The 22,560-nt window shown below is 38.3% G+C and overlaps 1 protein-coding gene across 3 annotated transcripts; it reads right to left on the bottom strand.

Annotated features, from left to right (window-relative positions):
- Positions 1–5,435: 5,435 nt before the first annotated feature.
- Positions 5,436–20,749, bottom strand: lrrc56 (leucine rich repeat containing 56). Of its 3 annotated transcripts, none has more exons than XM_061969306.2 (11): positions 20,409–20,749; positions 16,716–16,803; positions 16,552–16,612; positions 14,124–14,220; positions 13,776–13,973; positions 11,753–11,921; positions 11,482–11,682; positions 11,216–11,283; positions 8,242–8,384; positions 7,550–7,680; positions 5,436–7,356 (listed from the first exon to the last, which is right to left on the bottom strand). In XM_061969306.2, the coding sequence occupies exons 1-11, from the start codon at positions 20,565–20,567 to the stop codon at positions 7,013–7,015; spliced, it is 1,659 nt and encodes a 552-aa protein (XP_061825290.1). In that variant the 5' UTR covers positions 20,568–20,749; the 3' UTR covers positions 5,436–7,012. The 3 variants fall into 3 exon arrangements, with proteins under 3 accessions (XP_061825290.1, XP_061825289.1, XP_061825291.1); XM_061969305.2 differs by having other exon boundaries at positions 5,437–7,356; positions 11,482–11,685; XM_061969307.2 differs by having other exon boundaries at positions 5,438–7,356; positions 7,559–7,680; positions 11,482–11,685.
- Positions 20,750–22,560: the final 1,811 nt, after the last annotated feature.

The raw sequence follows: 22,560 nt of genomic DNA, 5'->3' as shown, positions 1-22,560 counted from the left end.
TGGTATACTCTTATTTATAGTACAATTTTGAGTGGTTTAAAGATGATGTTTGTGTGGCTGAATAGGAAAAAATATTAAAGTCAAGTGTTTGTTAACAGTATTTGTATTTATTCAATACATTGTGGTGTTCAAAAAGTGACCACTGAGATGAATCTTTTCAAGTGGAGAGTGCCACAAAGCATAACATGTGTGGACTTAAATGTAGTTAACATATATAATTTTAAAAAAATGCCACAAAATTTTTTCCACATCAACATCAAGGCTGCTTGCTGCATATCTGGTTGCGTTATGCAGAATATGGGCCAAACAGTTTGCAGGGAGCACATCTTTTTGGCTCAGTTTCAGCTTCTGATACACTGTTATGTTTGCCACAATTGACACTGGCATTGTCTGCTGCATATGCAGACATGTTTTTCACCTCTAAGCCAGACATCTCAAGTTTTGCCAGCAGCTGGTTTGTTATGGCTTCTGACGTTTCGTTGCTGTCACTATAAAAATCCAACAGGACATGTTGGATGCCTTCATCAAAGTGAAAATACCTTACCACAATGGGAAAACACTTGTTTGTTACTTTATTTGAGGCGTCGGTTGCTACGGAAAAGGGTAGGTTGTTTTCTTTTATGTAGTCGGTATGTTCCTGTACCGAATAGTGAGCGATGACATTCTCGCACAATGCCTTGGCTCTTGTTCGGCCACAGGCCATCCCTTTAGCTGTGGGATAGTCACTGAAAATCTCCCGGTCCACTTTCATGCCGCAGTCTAAACTTCTGTAGGACTGGTGATGCTTTACAGCAGTGGTTCTCAACCTTTTTTCAGTGATGTACCCCCTGTGAACATTTTTTTAATTCAAGTGCCCCCTAATCAGAGCAAAGCATTTTTGGTTGAAAAAAAGAGATAAAGAAGTAAAATACAGCACTATGTCATCAGTTTCTGATTTATTAAATTGTATAACAGTGCAAAATATTGCTCATTTGTAGTGGTCTTTCTTAAACTATTTGGAAAAAAATATGTAAAATAACTAAAAACTTGTTGAAAAATAAACAAGTGATTCAATTATAAATAAAGATTTCTACACATAGAAGTAATCATCAACTTAAAGTGCCCTCTTTGGGGATTGTAATAGAGATTCACCTGGATTCAGGAACTTAATTCTAAACATTTCTTCACAAAAAAAGAAATCTTTAACATCAATATTTATGGAACATGTCTACAAAAAATCTAGCTGTCAACACTGAATATTGCATTGTTGCATTTCTTTTCACAGTTCTTTTTGACAGACATTTTAGTGAGGGTCAAACCATCATGGCATGGGGGAAACTCTGGGTTTATGGTAATGAATGGAATAGCCTACTTAATTTGATGTTCAGTTTATGAACTTACATTACATTACATACCCCCAGGGTACCATTTGAGAACCACTGCTTTACAGCATGGTACACCTTGCACAGCTCCGCAGCAATTATCTTGTCATCCAGGGGCGACGAAACTTCATGAAAAAATGTCCTCATTGAAGAGGTACCTGCCGCATGTTTATTACTTTTATGTTTATCCGTACCCGCATGCCGTTCAATTGCAGCTTTCCCCTGACTACTTACGTCGACATCACATCGACAAAGTGTGCAGAAGCCATGGAATGAGTCTTGGCTGCTTTTCGTTATAAATTCGTGCTCTTTTATCCATTCAGAATTAAACGAGGTCTTGCGTTTTGGCATGATGCTAACTTTCTGTCAATGTTATGCCGCAGCAGCACATGAACCCTTGTTTACTTTTTTAACCAATGATAAGCAGATTTGTATCCGACACCGCTCTTAGCCAATCATTTGATATGTTACTGCGTTGGGGGCATTTTTTACGGTCTTTGATTGGCTATCGCGCTGCAGCCCAGCAAAGATGAAAAAACTCCGCTCTTCAAGCCTAGTGCCTCAAAAAGGAGGACAAATACGTGTCCGGCTTGAAGCTGCGCCGGACGCCGGACAGGGCATTAAAAATCCGGACTGTCCGGCCTAAATCTGGACACCTGGTCACCCTATTAATTATGTAGTTACTGAAGGGACAACTTTCTGACTGTTGGACATTGCCGACAAAAGCTTAACTTTTTATGTAAAATCTACTACTTTGTTTTTAAATCATATTTTGTCTCTTATTACTTCGTATTTCATGTACTTACTGTTTAGTAAATAAATATGACCTAATATTGTCTGTTTATTTACATGGTATCAGTGTGGAAATATTCTGTACCACTCATCCATACGTCATCAGCCTGATTTTTAAAAACTACCCAAACTGGAAATGCAGCGGAAACACAAACCACACACTTCAGAAACCTATAGATCCAGGAGCTAAAGGTTTCAGGAACTTAAAAGTTCATGAACTTTTGGTGGAAATAGCCTTATTGGTTTACGTTTTAAGTTTATTTTGAACATGCATACAGTTACAATATGATACATCACCATTTCCAGTTTCTCTTTTCAACATGTTTGAAAAGGAGTAGCAAGAAGCAGATCTTATTTAATCATACCCCTTGTCCAGTTTGTAGCAATTACTAACACTTTTATTTACTTCCTGTTCTCAATTTGTACAGTTTACGCCATAAATAATACAATTATTTCAACAAAGTAAAGTCAGTCGTAATTTTCCTGGGATTAATTATATCATCTACTGTAAATAAGTTCAAACTGTTTATATTGACACTTTGAGTTTGACCACGGAACTTTCCTCCAGAAGGTCTTATATTTGTCCATGTGATGTCAGATGAAACAAAAATGGAGCTGTTTGGCCACAATACCCAGCAATATGTTTGGAGGAGAAAAGGTGAGGCCTTTAATCCCAGGAACACCATTCCTACCGTCAAGCGTGGTTGTGGTAGTATTACGCTCTGGGCCTGTTTTGCTGCCAATGGAACTGGTGCTTTAAATGGGACAATGAAAAAGGAGGATTACCTCCAAATTCTTCAGGACAACCTAAAATCATCAGCCCGTAGGTTGGGTCTTGGACGCAGTTGGGTGTTCCAACAGGACAATGACACCAAACACACGTCAACGGTGGTACAGGAATGGCTAAATCAGGCTAGAATTAAGGTTTTAGAATGGCCTTCCAAAAGTCCTGACTTAAACGTGTGGACAATGCTGAAGAAACAAGTCCATGTCAGAAAACCAACCCATTTCGCTGAACTGCACCAATTTTGTCAAGAGGAGTGGTCAAAAATTCAACCAGAAGCTTGCCAGAAGCTTGTGGATGGCTACCAAAAGCGCCTTATTGCAGTGAAACTTGCCAAGGGACATGTAACCAAATATTAACATTGCTGTATTTATACTTTTCACCCAGCAGATTTGGTCACATTTTCAGTAGACCCATAATAAAGTCATAAACGAACCAAACTTCATGAATATTTTTTGTGACCAACAAGTATGTGCTACAATCACTCTATCACAAAAAAATAAGAGTTGTAGAAATGATTGGAAACTCAAGACAGCCATGACGTTATGTTCTTTACAAGTGTATGTAAACTTTTGATCGCGACTGTATATAACTGGTGGTCCGCGGTCCACATCCGGCCTGCCAAAGCTTTTCATTTGGCCCGCAGAACATCAGCCAAATAGGCTTGATGGAACTATTAAAATTAGGGTTGCTTTTGTATGCAGTATTCCCGCCATCCCACAGGGGGCAACACAGAGGCATTTGTGTATCAATGACGCACAAGTGGTGGGAGTAGACCACTCATTCAACCCTGAAAAAAATCAAAATAAATAGAGAAGATCTGACTTTTTAACAACATTTGGACACAAAGTAAGAATGTTCTGCCCAGAGCAAGTGCTCAAGTCATTGTTTCCTGTCGCACCTTTAAAACGACAGACACATTTTTCTAAACAAGCAGTAACAATGGTCAAAATCCACACATGTAAGTTTCATCACAAAACTTTGTCAAACATTTGTAAGTAGATATTGTGCATAAAGATATTTAGTTTGTTTTGTATTGAAATTGCTGACTTTGTCTTTTGTATTCTTGGTTGTGTTGTTTTTTTGTCTGAGAGGAACCCTGGTGAAGCGCTAAATTTGTCCAGTTCAGGGCAATAAGGTAAACTTAGGTTTAGTTGAAATGAGTTACAGACATACATTGTGTCCAATGTTTGATGTGGATGTTGTTTAATTTCTATATGCGTAAACATTTGTAGGTTATTGTTTGAATGCATTAACACGAAACATTCTATTGTATTTATGTAAAATATACAATTGACATAATATCTTTGTAATGTTTATCCATCCATACATTTTCTACCGCTTGTCCCTTTCGGGATCGCGGGGGGTGCTGGAGCCTATCTCATTATTTTACGTTTAAATTTTTAGTCTTACAGACCTAAATGAAGGAAGAAGTGTAAAGAAACAAAACTGAGGAAGGGAAATAATTCCAAAGAAAGAACATCAATCCTCAACAAATCTTCCGGAGCTTCTGTTTCTTCATGCTGTTAACTATCTGTCTAGCTCAGGGGTCGGCAACCCGCGGCTCCGGAGCCGCATGCGGCTCTTTGACCACTCTGATGCGGCTCAGCTGCATTCTTGCCAACCCTCCCAATTTTTCCGGGAGACTTCCGGATTTCACTGCCTCTCCCAGGGCAAACATTCTCCGATTTTCACCCGGACAACAAAATTGAGGGCGTGCCGTGATGGCACTGCATTTTGCGTCCTCTACAACGTGTCGTCGCGTCCGCTTTTTCACCCAGTCACATTTTGTATGCGGCGTCTGCTCACACACTAAGTTACAGCAAGGCATACTTGTTCAACAGCCATACAGATCACACTGACGGTGGCCGTATAAACAACTATAACACTCTTACTAATATGCGCCACACTGTGAACCCACACCAAACAAGAATGACAAACACATTTCGGGAGAACATCCACACCGTAACACAACATAAACACAACAGAACAAATACCCAGAATCCCATGCATCCCTAACTCTTCCGGGCTACATTACACACCCTGCTACCACCAAACCCCGGTGGGGGGGTGTTGTTGATGTGTGTGTGTGTGTGGGGGGGGGGGGGCAGGGTTGGGGTGGCGGGCTTTGGTGGTAGCGGGGGTGTATAAAGTAGCCCGGAAGAGTTAGGGATGCATGGGATTCTGGGTATTTGTTCTGTTGTGTTACGGTGCGGATGTTCTCCCGAAATTTGTTTGTCATTCTTGTTTGGTGTGGGTTCACAGTGTGGCGCATATTAGTAAGAGTGTTAAAGTTGTTTATATCGCCACCCTCAGTGTGATCTGTATGGCTGTTAACCAAGTATGATATGCATTCACTTATGTGTGTCTGCAGAAGCCTCATATAACATGTAACTGGGCTGGCAAGCTGTTTGTTCAAGCCGTAGAGGGCGCTAAAGGTAGTGACATCACGGCACGCCCTTATTGTTGTTGTTTGGGTGAAAATCAGCATACATTCGAGAGAATAGTTTCCCTGAATTTCGGGAGTCTACCGGAAAAATCGGGAGGGTTGGCAAGTGTGACGCTGTCAAGTGCCCTTCATATAAAACTCGCGGGCCGCACTAACGTTACATTTCCATATTAAGGTGTGGGCCGCGTGTCTGAGACCCCTGGTTTATACATAGCACAAAGCAAAAAAAAACTTTGTATGTAGTGTTATTTCATTTTAAATTTCAAAAGAGTTTTGTGGCTCCCATTGTTTTCTTTAATTTGTGGAAACGGGTCAAAATGGCTCTTTGAGTGGTAAAGGTTGCCGACCCCTGGTCTAGCTGTACACACTGGAAACGAGTAGCAAGGGCAAAGTAATTAATTTATTGACAGTGCAGTGTGAAAGCCGATGTGTTGCACGTTTTGATGTCCGGCCCTTGAGCCCTTTGACTCTTGAAACTGCGGCCCTGTGTAGTTGAATAGCCCTGCTATAAACTAACTGCTCACAGGCTAATCTACAATACTGGGCAGAGGTTGAGAGCTAGCACCCCACTGGCTGAGGCTTTGCCAATTACTTTTCATAGATACATTGGCATCATGTCCTGGCTGTATATTCTGAACAACACAGTCTGTCTACCCTTGCAAAGGCCACTTTACAGTATACAGTATAAAAGCTTGTATCTACAAAATACTGTCACATAATCACTACCAGTACAGTAAAGGCATAAAGCTTTTGGGGGGAGTTCTTCTTGACATAAATGTAGTTACCCTTACCACATTCTGAACCTAATGATTGGGGATCCAGAGTGCACACTCCCTTCCACCAGAGATGTTAGCAGGGATTTGCTATGTTTGTCTGCTATCCCGCACGGGCAAAGCATTTCCACTAATTTGCTTTAATAACAAAAGTACTGGCTTACAACGCAAACAAACCACTGACAGTTCAAAATACCATGTGCATATGCTTGTTTTCCAATAGGATTTATGATTGTTCTTATCTTGGTGGATCTATGGACACACAGACTACAACCATACAACCAGTGAGACTTAAATCTTATTTCATTGACCAAAGCTAACATATCCCCTATTACGATAGCCTGGATTAAGATTGTACTACCATTTACCCAACTTCTTTTTGCACATTGAAGTTAAAACCCTGACTTTACCCTTATGCATATGGCTCCCTCTTTTGGATTGTCTCAAGGATGAATACCAGTATGTTTAGACATAGTGCCCCCATGTGGTATTACAAAGTTATCACACCATGAGTTGCCATTATGTCAGTGTAACTACACCCAAACCAAACTTTTATTTACTTTACACTTAATCCCAAATAAAATGATATATCCTATTTGTAAATTGATTGGATATAATACATAGGTAGCAAGAGAATGCAACATTTCAAGTGTCACAGCAATTAAAACAACAAAACTGAGGGGTGAAGTCATGCTAAGTCTAATGATGTCTTATTATATTTGTTTTGTCAACAATATTTTGCACACCATGCAACCTGAGTGAGATTCTGCAGATGAGTTTGAAAATTGTATTCATGGTAATTAGCTGCAGACAGTTTAAATAATACAAAAAGAGGCAAGAACTGAATAATGCTTTACCATGAATCCTTTAACCGTCCTCCCAGGCTACCAATTTTACATGATTGAGTCATGCGTATAGGTGATGGTGGTCGAAGCGTTTTAGTTCTCATCACCTGCTGGATACTCTTGATTGGCATCTCTGTATGTGTAGCCTTTGCAACATCGCTGTAAGAATGAAGTATGTGCTCTGAAGTGCCCCGGTTAATTCGAATCCTCTGTGAACAGATTCCTGTTGGGTCCTTATTATTACCAGAGGCTGGTTTTGAACCTAAAAACTTAGGAGGAGGACAAGGCCAATGTGTGATGTCAGAGGACCAGGAACGTTGATCCACATCATGTAACGTGCGTTTAAACTGGCCTGAAAAATATATGAGAAAACATGCACTAAGACACTTTTTACAGCCTGGTATTATACAAGTTTGGCAGCTTACTTATAGTTGATTCAGGTTGATAAAGAAAAAAAAATCATAACATGACCCCTTTAAATTTAATCAAAAATGTATGTACATTTAAAGCGTCTGAACAAATGTGCCTAAAAGCTGAATCGGTACCGTCCTCACTTTGTTCTTCATCATAACTGGGCACACCATCGAAACCTTCCCCTTCATCATCATCATCCACGTTGCCATGCTGAACAACCAGTACTTGAGGTAACCTGTCGCTCTGTATTTCTTCAAGTCGCCTGAAAGACAAAGTAATAGCTTTAATGTGCAAGGAAAGCAGGTAATATAACTAATAGATCACATATTTAAATGAAATCATCTTTGATATGCAAATCATTGGATTTCACACTATATGCATTAGGGGTCCCTTAATAGGCCAGTCAAACCCAAGACCAGGGTTCCCATCCCAGTTACGGTGCATAGTTTAAGTCACCATTATTGTTATGTTTATTCATATATCATCTTAATTTTTAAAAATATTGTTATTATAGTAGGTTTATATTGTTTTAATTTACTTCTGTATTTTTTTATTTTTCAATGATACTGTGTCTGCAGAAGAAAATGAAAATATTGGTAAAGAATAGTGGGTGAGAAGAATGTTGGATGAGAAGGCCTGGTTTAACATCTCTTCTCATAATTTATTCTACACCAAACTTATTCATGCGTTCTTTTATGAACTTTGCTCTATAAGCACAGCCACACAGAAAGAGAGAAAGGATTTCCCAAAAAAGTTCCCACAAAACTAAAACCAACAGGAATCTATATCATAACTGTGTGTACAGATGTATATTCTGTAGTACCTGCTATGTTTCTCCCTCCAAGCTTTAAGTTCAGCAAAAACATCACCACACTCATTCCCTTCATGGTCTTCTGGGTCATACATGTGCTCTGGTATATGGATGGTCAGGTCACGGGGGTTAAAAGTTGACACACAGGGTGCAGTCTATGAGAAAAAACATTACTTCATGAGTCTGTGGATAATAAGTAGACATTTGGAGTCACATACTGAATTTTAATTGATACTGGCTTTTATTTCACCTGGAGATAGGGTACCAAATTCGGTACTTTTATAGCTACTGACTCAATTCCCTCTGTACAACCAGGTATCGATTCATGTAAAAACGAGCAATACCATAATCGATACTTTTGATGCACGTGACATCACGTCCGGTTGCAGACGAAACACCCGCTTAAACACTTGGCGGGGAAACCAGTACTCAAGCAACACTCACAGTAGACTCGGCCGGACAAATTTGTAAATTAAAAACTACAACTCAGATGCACATTAAAATCAAACAACTCTTGTGTAATAAGCACAACACTTACAGTATAAGCACTTTGTAAAGAGCTACATAAAGCTAGACTGACCCATTCAACCTAATGGCAAAGACTACTTCCTAGCCAGGCACCACGCCGTAGTCTAAACACTACTGCCATCTAATGTCTTGGAATTGCAACTGCATGCAAAGTCCACTACAAGTATATAACACTTGCAAATGAGATTCAGAAGTGAAAGAACACAGGATATAACAACTAGACCAGTGGATCTTAACCATAGGGCCGGGGCCCATTGTTGGGCCACGAGAGACCCCTAAGGCATACTTGCCAACCTTGAGACCTCCGAATTCGGGAGATGGGGCGCGTGGGGGGTTTGAGGTGGGTGGGGTTGGGGGGGCGGGGTTTGGTGGTAGCGGGGGTGTATATTGGAGCTTGGACGAGTTAGGGCTGCAAGGGATTCTAGGTTGTTCTGTTGTGTTTATGTTTTGTTACGGAGCGGATGTTCTCCCGAAATGTGTTTGTCATTCTTGTTTGGCGTGGGTTCACAGTGTGGCACATATTTGTAACAGTGTTAAAGTTGTTTATATGGCCACCCTCAGTGTGACCTGTATGGCTGTTGATCAAGTATGTCTTACAGTCACTTTCGTGTGTATGCAGAAGCCGCATACAACATGTGACTGGGCCAGCATGCTGTTTGTATGGAGAAACAGCGGACGCTAAAGGCAGTGCCATCACGGCACAACCTCAATATTGATGTCCGGGTGAAAATCGGGAGAAGTTCGGGAGAATGGTTGCCCCGGGAGATTTTCGGGAGGGGCACTGAAATTCGGGAGTCTCCCGGAAAAATTGGGAGGGTTGGCAAGTATGCCCTCAGGGCCACCAAAAATTATCTGTTTATCAGCTGTGATCCGTATAGGCCAGTGGTAATCAGTGTTATACTCTTTTCCACCACTTTTGGCCGTAATGACAATATCAAACAAAACAGAAAAAGTAAGGAGCTAAAGTCATAGATAAGTTTCTTAAGCGCAAAAATTATGACGAAAGTGGTGAAGCTGTATTTTTATTTGATTATAACTATTACTATTTATTGACAGTTTAGTTAAGAAACATATCAATTATTATGTATCAATAATTTTGTTATTAATGTAGTCTTCTGGAGGCGTATCTTAATGAATTCAAACAATGCAGTCCAGCAACTTTTTGCATCTTAAGGCTAAAAAAACAGAAATGTTGACTATCAGACCTGCTAGACACCAGCACTTATTTGTTAATACCAACTTAACATTTGACAACAAAACAATTATTAAAAGTGACTCGGTAAAGAATCTCGGTATTATCTTCGACCCAACTCTCTCGTTTGAGTCGCACATTAGGTGTGTTACCACTAAAACAGCTTTCTTTCATCTGTGTAATATCGCTAAAATCTGTCCCATTTTGTCCACCACCGACGCTGAGATAATTATTCATGTGTTCGTTTCGTCTCGTCTCGATTACTGTATCATATTATTTTCGGGTCTCCCTATGTCTAGCATTAAAAGATTACAGTTGGTACAAAATGCGGCTGCTAGACTTTTGACAAAAACAAGAAAGTTTAATCATTTTATGCTTATATTGGTTCACCTGCACTGGCTTCTTGTGCACTTAAGATGCGACTTTAAGGTTATACTTCTTACGTATAAAATACTAAACGGTCTAGCTCCATCCTATTTTGTAGATTGTATTGTACCAAATGTCCCGGCCAGAAATCTGCGTTCTAAGAACTCCGGCTTATTAGTGATTCCCAGAGACCCAAAAAAGTCTGCAGGCTTTAGAGCGCTTTCTGTTCGGGTTCCATTACCAGTTAGAGATGCTACATCAGTAGAAGCATTTAAGTCCCATCTTAAAACTAATTTATACACTCTAGCCTTTATATAGACCCCTTTTTAGACCAGTTGATCTGCCGTCTCTCTTTTATGCTCTGCCCCCTTCTTCTGCGTGGACAGGTTATCAGGTGGTCACGAATCAGTTTTCACGGAGGAGGCGCTAGTTGTTCCAAGTCGGGACCCGGGGTGGACCACTCCTCTGCATCAGTTGGTGATGTCTCTGCGCTGCCGACTTGTCTACATGCAAGAGGATCCCCTGCAGTCCTCACTATGGACTCCATTTCCGGGAACCATTTCCGGGAACCAGGAATCAAATGTGAAAGGTGCCCATCCCTATTTGTACCTAGTCAAGCCTAGTTACAGTATTCTTTAACAACGCAGCAAACTAACTCACAAGTACCTCCTGCGAGCCAACGTTCTTTGCAGTGGACAAGTTTGCTTCACATAACATAACTATTTTTTCCCGAAATGTGTAACTTTGGCAAAAGAAATAGAGAATAAAAACAAATGTCCACAGCAGAGGACGCTGGTTCTAAAAGTGCATATTAATGAGATGACTGAGTAAACACAGACTGCTTAAAAAGACCAAAATGTTTCCCAATAACTTTAATTTATCTCATTAAATGAAACTTACTCTCAACTTTTCACGTCTCGCTCGTACAGCCTTGACAGGGTTCCCACAGAACACAATCTTGCCAGCTCCTGCACAAATCATCAGAATAAGAATAGACAAAATTTCAGTTCATGAGCTTTATGACTCAATAAAAACATGATTTTTTTCTGCACGTTAGGTTAAGAGCATTTGTCATTGTATTGCAATATTAGGAATAAAAGGGACCCAAATGAGTCCAAAACAAAGACAAGCAGACGCTATTACAGATAACTATAAAAATATTTAACCATGCGTGAGGACGCTGCTGTCTGCTTCAACTTCAACAAAGTCTGAATCTTCAGAACCAGGTGTGGACAAAGGAGACGAAAGAAACCCAGATGATGATGATGTAAAGGGCCTGGAGTCAGTAGTACTCGCTGATGAGAAGGACCGGAGGCTGGAAGCAGGGCGCCTGGCAGAACTGGGTCGGTTGTAGGGACGTGCACTGTCTGCTGCACAAAAGTATTAAAGAAAAAACACTTTATAACAGTCGGGTCTACCACACAAACAGATGCGTACTGTCTTCTGTAGCCGTTGTGTAGTAGTCTCTGATGCAGTTTCTCAGAATGCTCCAGTCTTCCCACATGGTGCCGCTGGAGTCTGGTCTGCCATCCTCCACTCTTGCATTGTCAAGGTGACGCAGCTGAGGGACCAACTCCCTCACTGAATCCCAGTAACTGTAGTCAGTCTGATCCGGAGGGCAAAGGAAATAGGGAAAAATAAATTTATGAGACAAAACTGGGTTGACATTGAAGAACAGGAGAGAACTACTGCATATACAGTAGGCTATATAACAAGTTGGCACTGATTACATGGACACATCTAGTCCGATGCATTTTCTCACAGATGCAGTCTACGATTCAAGGGGGGAATGAAAAAGATGATGAAAGTGAGGCTTAGTTAAGAGGAAGTCAGCAGCTATGTGTTAAAAAAGAGTTTGGCAAACCCAAGAACCTCTCAGTCGCTACAAAGCGCAAGCCTAATGCATATTCAGCTCAGCTTCTGCCTTCATTGCCCCAGTTTCCTAATTAATTCTCTGCTGGTGAGCATAAATAAACACTCTTATTGTGGCCCCGAAACTTTCCACTCTGCTGTAACTCAGTAGTGGGAATGCCTCGACAGTGTATAAAATATGTAGACACACCAATATGTCATTAAAGATATCAAGGAGACCTCTTTTAATATGTACACACTGTAAAAATGTCAAAATATATAAAATAAAAACACTAGATTTTAGAAAAAAAATACTAAAAACTAGTGAAATTAACTTGCTGCATTGACAGATAATTTTATTTGATAAGAACCTAAATTAATAATTGTATATATAAATTAGCGGGACTTTTAAGATAGAAATAGGTATATTGTTCTGAAAACAAGCATTATTCTTAAAACTAACTTAAAATTCTTAAATTAAGCATACTCGAGATGTTGCAGAATCGTTAAATTCCATGTGGGGGAAAACCAAAATATCTTATTTGAAAATTTACTGTATTTTTTCAATTTAAACTATAGAATAGAACAAATGTACCGGTAATTATTCATGCTAAAATTAAGATGAGTCAATGACTAACAATAAGTAAATATCTCTTAAAACTAAGGAAATTTCTAAAAATACAATTTTAAATCTTGGCAAGTAGAAAACAATTGCAAATAAGTACCGTCGTATGTCACCGTGTGATCTTAATTGGTTCTGTGATGGAGCTCTCAAATCAAAACACTATTTCAAGTCAATGTTGCCCATTGAATCATTTTAATTGGTGTTTTGCCGACCAACCAGACCACCCAAAAAACAGCACAATTTTAACAAGTAACATACCTTTTTAAAAGAAAAAAACTTACTTTTAGATAATAAATACTGTATGAAAAATAATACAATTGAATGCACTACTAAGATATTTTTCAGAAGTAATGCGACCCCGAAAGGGAACAAGCGGTAGAAAATGGATGCACTTCAACGGTATCTTCTTCAAGTTACTTCTCTTTCAAATACACCATCAGCAGCTTCTCCATATTTTCATGGATAAATATCTGCCGCCCAGAGATTATTTTAACATCCTTGGCAGGCATTAGACTCATTCTGCTTCAGTATGGTGCAGACTAACTGTAATAGGTTCAAATTGCTTCGCCAAATTTCTTTCTTTAATTCCATAAATATCATCCACTTCCTCATCTCAGCGCTTTCCTTTACACCCACTTTCTTCCATCCCATGGTTGGAAGTTATTTCCATCCAATGCTAGCAAGTACAACCAGACTAACTTGGAGACAACTCTTATCACAAAACACTCTTAAAATGGGGTACCACTGTAGATAGATGATTGTTTTAACCTGGGTGCTAAAAGCAAAACTAGTTTTATCCTACCAATTTCCTCAAATCCTGAAACAATAACTCTCAAATATCCGTGTTTTGCTCTCTAAGGGACAAAAGAGGCTACAAAGAGGACAGCTCTTGTATCATAGGAAAACATGAGAGTTCATCTAAGATGCTTCATACATGTATCAGTTTCATCTTCATTCTTCCAGTATAACAACACATTTACCGACCTGTGTGGTAGTAGGGTTTGGTTGCAGACACACAGGGTTTCCCTCCAAAGTGAGGGTATGTAGTTTGCCACACAGCCCGAGATATTGAACCTGGACAAGGTCATCCACATCATTTCCCTCTACATCTAACACTTGCAAGTTCTCCAGCATGCCAACCTGACTCAGGTCTGACACTTTGTTAAATGCCAAGTATAGTTCCTGAGTAGGAAAAAAAGAAAATAATACAGTGTATCAGTCTGACTCCTAAAAAAGATGTTGATAGTCATGTTAAAGGAAAAGGGACAGATAAAGACTCGAAATGTTGTTGAGCAGAATAGAGGATACTAATGCAAAGTCAATGAACTCTACCCTGAGAGAGGAGAGAGATGAAATGCCATCGAGGTCTTGTAGGCAGCAACGAGACATCCACAGCACCTGCAGTTGTGAAAAGGTAGTTCCCAGATCTCTAAAGAGACAAAACAAGACAAATAAAACATTATATATTCTAATGTAGCATTTTATTATCATTAGTATTAATATTATAGTACGGTATATAATATGCAATATTTATATAGTTTTATTTATCCTGTGGTACAGCAATTATGCTAAGATCAGAGCTGATTGAGAAATATATCTACAACAGAGGTGTACAACTCATTTTAGCTCAGGGGCCGCATGGAGAAAACCCTATTCCCATGTGGGCCGGACAAGTAAAATCACGGCATAATAACCTAAAAAACACAATTATGACAATTTCCGATTGTTTTCTTTGTTTTACATTGGCCCAAAATAGAACAAGCACATTCTGAAAATGTACATATCACAAATAATCCTCTTGACAAAACACTTCAAGTTAGTTGAAAATTATGCAGAAAAAAATTGGTGCAGCTGCAAAAGCACAATGAAGAACACACTTAACTTAGACTTCATCTAAATGCATCTACAAAGCCATTAAACTTGAAGTCACAGCCTACCTGAGATTGAACAAAATACAAAATAAATAATCATTAAAAACTCTTCTTGGTATCAACTACCTCATTTGTCATTTCCACATAATAATCCTGTGCTATCTCAACAAACCAACAAACTGAGGTAGAAACTATTATTGTAGGCATCATTGTGTATTGATGGAAAAATAAAAGCCGTGCAATGCATGAACAATTTCAACAAACCAAATGTATGAACTTAAGAGACTGACAGTATTGCAGTAAATCACACATTGTTCACTTTCTTTAAATTTCCACAGAGGACAATCATTTTCACCGAACTATCCCCAAAAGGGACAAGCGGCAGAAAATGGATGGATGGATATATCAATGTGCAGTGTCTCATGCAGCATTTTAAGTGGGTTTATCCATCCCATCCATTTTCTACTTGTCGCTTTCGGGGTCGCGGGGGGCGCTGGAGCCTATCTCAGCTGCATTCGGGCGGAAGGCGGGGTACACCCTGGACAGGTTTACCAATTGTTTATTTTACTCCTGAAACCTGGCATGTTTTAGCTTTCACAAGTGCTTTCATATTAGGTGTCACATGTTGAGTGGCAGACCATTTCAGGATGTTATTCAAGTGCTTGTGTGTGAGCCTTGATCGTAGCTTTGTTTTATTGATGCTCATTACAGAGAAAACTTGCTCACAAAGATTTGTGGTTTTCCATTCACTTCTGTGAATAAATAGGAGGATGATCATTTTTCTTGGAACACTCTGAACACTGCGTCCACTATTCTTTTCTTTTTTGACATAGACATTTTGTGAAAAGGATGGTGCCAAAGTACAATATGTTCGAAGCAGAAGACATAACTGTGGGTTTTTACGTTGGGTTAAGGGGGAGGAGCCGCAGCCCTGCTTTACTGTGTACCTCTTGCTTGGTATACTTGCCCCTGGTATCCTGGTATACCGGCCCTGGTATAAACAATTTGCTTGCTTAACAGAATTGCTCTTGCGATATACAATGGACACATTTAGAACAGCAGTTTCTTTCATCTAAAAATGCAGCTCAATTTTACACTAAGCAAGCTCATCTTGCGGGCCGGAATAAACCCGCTCATACAGTAGTGTTAGCGTCACACATGCACAAATGTGCAATTGATCCGGTAGTGAGTGACAAGTCACTATAGAATATTTGAGTACAACAGAAAACATGACGGAACAGACGACCAACATCAAGTATTATGCACACTCTGCAGGAAGGAGTTTTCCTTTTGATTAGAGAACTTACATCTTGAAATACTACATAAATAAGACAAGAGTAACAGGTTCTCATTATTGTGGTAAATGTTTTCATTTAATTTTTTTTTTAACATGGTTTAAATGAATAAAACAGGGGGACCCAAAAAAAACCAGAACCCATAAAGATTTCTTAAATCTTACAAATTCAAGAAATTTGCTGACCTTAAACTTTAGTCTGTGTATGACAGTGCTTTTTAACTAAATTGTTTTGGGGGCCACATTTTCAAAAAACTAAGATCTGTGTGGACAAACTTCTCTCCCTTCACTTATTTTCATTTTGTATAGTCCAGAATCAGCTACTTCTGCAGTGAACATTTGATTTTTGTTTATTTGGTCAGAGTTGCTAATTATAAAATTAAAATAAATAAAAAATAGCTAAACTCCAAACAAAGTCAACATTTATGTGATAATAATAATAATAACAATAAAAATAATAATTGATTCGATTTATATAGCGTGTTTGTAGTCACTCAAAAAACACAGAAAACTGAGAACCTACCATTCATTCACACTATGATGGTGGTAAGCTACATTTGTTTCCACAGTTGTATATTATGTCATTTTTACTCACCGCATTGACATGATCACACTGTTGTTCATTTTGAGCAGCACCAGCCTGGGCAAATAAGTACCTAAAAGATGGTCACATAAGTTTTCTGAATAAGACAGCAGCATGAGCACCTGATTGACTCCTACAATACCTTTGTTTTATTTCAAAGATACTATGCAGCTTACCAATGTTTCCCAGACTATTTTCTTGAGTGTTCACGCAGATTTCCAGCGAGGTCACCTGAGAGAGATCTTTTGTTCCACATAGCAGTTCCTGTGATGGACAGAAATTCAGTAAGTGCACATAGGACTATTGAGGGTCGAATGGGATAAAATTAGATGAATAAACCTTAAAATAATTTCTTAAATGTGTTGTTAATTAACTATGATTCAATATAAATACATACAAGTGTTATTAAATGTGTAATAGTAATATTCTTTTTTAATATTTGTATTACTTATTATTACTATTAATTAAATACATTATGAAATATTCATTAAATGACAACATATTTTTAAAAAACATTTACTTATGCAACAATTAATTAAATCGTAAAGTAATCAAATCATGAAATAATGAAATATATATTTAAATAATGAATTCATAAATTTAATTGTGAAATAATTGAATCATGAAATATTTAAATAATTCATTACATCATGAAATATTTAAATAATTCATTAAATCATAAAATATTTAATTAAATTGTGAAATAATTAAATCAATAAATAAATCACTAAATCATAAAATAATGAGATAAATCATTAGATAATGAAATAAGTTGTGTAATTAATTGAATAAAGACGAGTTAAAATAATCATTAAATCATGAAATAATTGATTAAATTATGAAATAATCAAATACATAATTAAATCACGAAATTAAATCAATAATTAATTAAATGATTCAATAATTAAATGTAATTTTACATTAAATAAATTAATGACTCATTTAATAAGACTTTTTATGTATTTTTTTCTAACTTCAACTAATTAATGACACATTTAAGTAATTATTCAAAGATGAATTTATTTATTTGATGTTGTCCTATTTGACCCTGCATAGAAGACACCACATACAATAGCTATTTATACAGCCACTATTGATAGGAAGAGTCAGACAATGAATCGATCTGCAGTATACATTATATACCTACTATAGTGGCTATGGAACAGGTGTGTCCAAACTTTTATACCCAAGGGCCACATACAAACATTTTAAAGGATGCCTGGGGCTACATTTTGTGTAATAACATAATGTATCCAGGTCAAAATATGCTCGAATAATACTGTATAGTATAGTTCATTAATGATTTGTGATTATCTGAATATGCGGATGTAACAGATCCTAGCAAGTGTCGCTGTGCAGTAGTATGCTGTGTAAACCCCACTGCCGGATGCCTTAACAGTCTTAACAACTACGCTGGAAAATAAGTTGACAGCACAGGGCTTTGAGCTGCTCATCAGAACTCTCAATCAGTAGACATGTGTGGTCGTAGGTCCAGACATGAGCATGGCTGGACAGCCCAGGATAACCACGATTACAGTAAGGGCCAATAAATAAAATTAGGTGCCTGTCAAAAATGTGTCCAGTTCTGCTATAGATAGTATCCAGAGGTGGTTAGTAAGGTGTTACATTTACTCTATTACATTTACTGAAGTAACTTTTTGGATAACTTGTACTTGTCAGAGTTGTTTTAATGCAACATACTTTTTACTTTTAAATGAATATCTTTGTGAAGAGGAAACATGATTAGTATTATATTGATTACTGCTTGCAAAAACACATTAATTTGGCTTGTTAGAGAGCCTTCTTCCAGCGGGCAGTGTCACATGACTCTGTTTGACCAATCCAACCTAAACACTAGTAACATTTGAGTCTAGCAGTCCGACCCCACACAAACTACACATTGCAAAAATTGACATGATGTAAGGCGAGGCAGCACAACTCTTCAACGTTTACTTACAAACAAGGAAAAATAACATTTATATAATGCGCTGTCATCTGTGTCAGTAGAAATGTTCACATTTCAGCCTACAAAAACTCCACTTCCAACTATAAAGAACAAGTTGCGGTAAGTTGAAGCAGGTTTTTTTTTATGTTTTAGCTGCACGGATGCTTAAATAGTTGTTTTTATTTTGAGTTTATCTATTTAAAAGGACAATGCACATTAATGAACGCAACACAAGATGTGTAAATATGACGGATTATAGCAAGGATGCTAATTTCCATCTGCAGTCCTTAAACATGAAACAAATCAACACAACAACACAATACATTACACAGCACAATATAATACATTAAAAATAAATTAAACAAGCATATAGTAGCAGTTTTTTAAATAGGGTAAAAATGTCCGAATGTTTGAAACTTTGCTTTTAGTTGTACCTTAAAAGTGTGCAGCTATTCCTGATTTAAATTGAATTTAAGCGTAAGAGTGCCCAAGTGCTTAAGCGCTCTAGTGCTACAGTGCCTGAGCGTTAAGATATACAAGAAGACAGTTATCAATAACATCAGTTACATGTGATAATACAACACATCCAGTGGATTTCAAGATTCATTATGAGTGCAGTTTTGATTTTCAAGTAACCACAGTTTTAGATGCTTATTGAAAGAAGTAAGAGTTTGTAAGTCTCGCGGTATTGTGTTCCATAAATGTGACACGCGATATGAAAAAACTGACTGCCCACAGCACTTTTTCTGAATGGGAACAGGTAGTCGCCTATATGCTGATCTAATCAATCGATTGAAGTTTGTCTTCATAAATGATTTTAGTGCAGGTGGAGCGAGTCCATGGAGAATCTTGTAAACTAAGGAAGCATCTGCATAATTAATTTTTCCCCCCCAACTCAGCTATTCATGTTTCTTTAAAATGTTACCATGATGGTGTGTGTTGGCTTTTTTGTCTAAGACTTATAGAGTTTGCTTCTATGCAATTTTCTCTGAATACTTACTTACTCTTAACTCAAGCAATCATTAGGGTGAGTACTTTTTACTTTTACTTGAGTCACTTTACTCTTCAGCAAGGATACTTTTACGTCAGTACATTTTTTGGCTACTTTACCCACCTCTTGATAGTATCACTATTAATATCCGTGTGAACGTCAACTAATGTGAATACAATAGAGTTGACATCGTTATATCTTGAAACTAGGGCTGTAAAAGTTAACGCATTAACTCTTGCGATTAATCAGAAAACATTATAAAATGCAGATTATTCACGCAATTAATTTTGGAGCACATGCTCCGTTACTTTAATCTTTACAGTGTTTTTACATCAATTTACTGCAAATTTAAAAATGCTACCAATGTTATTTTTATGGTAAAATTTTGCCAAATTAGCAGCTTGTTTTCTTTTTATTACCGTAAAATGTACGGTTGTTGTTTTTAGGGTACATTACTACAAATAAAAAACTTTTATTGTTAATATTTAAATGTCTGGCAACTGACCTGCCAGTATTTTTACCCTACAATTTATTGACTTCTTTTTCAGCATAAATACAACCGTTTTAAGCAATTAAATTACATGTTTATTCAAGTAAAACAATTAAAAAATATTCCTGTATGGCCTTCTAATTAAAAAAAATGTGTCACAATATGGGGGTCTTTTTTTCTAGGTGATTGAAATTTTGCAATGCAAGTAATTTACTGCAATAATTCACGATTACTTAAAATGCAAACGTGTGATTAATCTGATTAAGTGTAAATGTAATCGTTTGTTCGCAGTAATTGACACGTAACATTTATATGTTCCTATTTTAACCAATTATGTAAGGCTAATAGGTTTTCATTGCCAACTTGCTGTAAAATACAGCAAAACTGCAGTAACAGTACCACTTCGTTTGAAGATAACAATAAAAATATTAGCCACTGCTTACCAGCTTCTCCTTGGAGAGACAAATAAGCTGCACTTTGTCAGCCTCATCTCGGACTTTAACGACAGGAACTGGGTTGATTGGGCCTGATTCATTCATCTCATTCACCTGCACCCGACCAGAACCAGGCCGAAACTCCCGTTTTACAGACGTATGGTCCATTCCTCACCGCTAGCTTCACCTATGAGGAAAACAAGGGGTTACAAAGACAAGTCTTTCTTTGTTCCGGCGACTTTTAGCTTTGCCTTTTGGGGTAAAAATGATAATTCCGCCATGTTTCAAACTCTACGAACGTTCCACAGTAAAGTCAAATGTTTGCCTGACAACTGCGATCAACTTCCTGGATACGGTAATGGCCGAGGGCAGTTGCATCACGGGAAATATAGTTATTTTTCCCATCCGCTTTAAAAGGAACCTGCCGTTGGTACTTCCTGTGACTGAGCTTAAAAGTACGAAACATTTACGGTATTTAACCTGTTGAATTAGTAATTGTAATAGTAGTGGAAACACACATTTTTAACACAACATTTACAAAAATAAGTGCTGAATTAAATAGAGCTCAAAGAAATATGCATGCAAGGTTAGTCATGTAGATCAGTGTTTTTCAACCACTGTGCCGCGGCACACTAGTGTGCCGTGAGATACAGTCTGGTGTGCCGTGGGAGATTGTCAGTGTTGGGAGTAACGCTGTTATTTTTGGCGGTAACTAGTAGTCTAATGCGTTATTTTTTATATTCAGTAACTCAGTTACCATTACTACATAATGCGTATACTGCGTTATTTTACGTTATTTTTTATATAGTATCGGCTAGAAAGTGAGAAGATCTGAGTGTGTTTTAATGGAGAGGTGCACTGTCGTCCTTCTGATTCTTCCTGTCTCACAAGAGGCGCGCTCTGTGTGGATGTGTGTGTGTGTTTGTGTGGAGCGGGGGGTGTCTGTGTTTACTAACAAGACATCGTGGCGGAGCCGAAGCTGAGTTTCTAGTGGTTAGAGTGTCCGCCCTGAGATCGGTAGGTTGTGGGTTCAAACCCCGGCCGAGTCATACCAAAGACTATAAAAATGGGACCCATTGCCTCCCTGCTTGGCACTCAGCATCAAGGGTTGGAATTGGGGGTTAAATCACCAAAAATGATTCCCGGGCGCGGCCCCGCTGCTGCCCACTGCTCCCCTCAACCCCCAGGGGGTGATCAAGGGGATGGGTCAAATGCAGAGGACAAATTTAACCACACCTAGTGTGTGTGTGACAATCATTGGTACTTTCTCTTTAACTTTAACTTTAACATGGAGATATTCTCACTACTTTTCTTTTGTCGAGCACAAAGAAAAGAACATTTTAGTTAAATGTAAGTTGTGTCTTGGATCAAAGATCCCATCTACTGCCCAAAACAGCAATTCAAATCTGCTGAAACAGCTACAAAAGCAACATGCTTCGACGAAGCTAGTAAAGAGAGACACAGACTCCGATGCCACTTCACCTCCACTTAAAGATTTTAACAGAGGGACTGCTTGCCAGGACAACATTGATAGAGCCATTGCAGCGTATGTGCTAGAAGACATGCAGGCTATTTCTACAGTGGAATCAGCCGCTTTCAGGCAGCTAATTAGCATGATAGCGGGCGTCAAACGGCAAATGGCACGAAAATATTTTCCAAGTTCCTGGACACAGTGGACAGTGAGTACATAAATATGGAAAGCAAGCTAAAGAAAACTCTCCAAACTCTGCCTCTGCTCATCATTCAGCACTGAAGGTAAACACACTCTGTCAATTCTCTTATATACTCTTTCATTCTAGACTTCTAGAGCAGTGGTCCCCAACCTTTTTGTAGCTGCGAACCGGTCAACGCTTGAAAATCTGTCATGTGTGCTTATGGACTGTATCCCTGCAGACTGTATTGATCTATATTGATATATAATGTATATATTGTGTTTTTTATTTTGATATAATAAAAATAAATAAATAAATAAAACATTTTATTTTATTTCTTGCCGCGGCCCGGTACCAATCAGTCCACGGACCGGTACCGGGCTGCAGCCCGGTGGTTGGGGACCACTGTTCTAGAGTGTTTGATTAACACATCACTCTAAATGTAGAGACTATAAAGTTCACAAACATAAAGAGGGATCCTAGTGGGTCAGGCAATCTTTCCTTTTCTC

This window comes from Nerophis lumbriciformis, linkage group LG10 (assembly GCF_033978685.3).
Source record: "Nerophis lumbriciformis linkage group LG10, RoL_Nlum_v2.1, whole genome shotgun sequence".
NCBI classification, from domain to species: Eukaryota; Metazoa; Chordata; class Actinopteri; order Syngnathiformes; family Syngnathidae; genus Nerophis; species Nerophis lumbriciformis.
Note: the sequence above shows the minus strand (reverse complement) of the source record. Positions and strands in the feature narration are given on the sequence as shown.

Bases quoted from the DNA above. Each gene is read 5' to 3' on its own strand.
- lrrc56 (XM_061969305.2), bottom strand. From the start codon at position 20,567: ATGGACCATACGTCTGTAAAACGGGAGTTTCGGCCTGGTTCTGGTCGG. The intron at 16,804-20,408 runs GTAAGCAGTGGC...TGTCCATCACAG, and splicing joins GTCTCTCCAAGGAGAAGCTG to GAACTGCTATGTGGAACAAA. The intron at 11,686-11,752 runs GTACGCATCTGT...ACTTTTGTGCAG, and splicing joins CACAACGGCTACAGAAGACA to CAGACAGTGCACGTCCCTAC.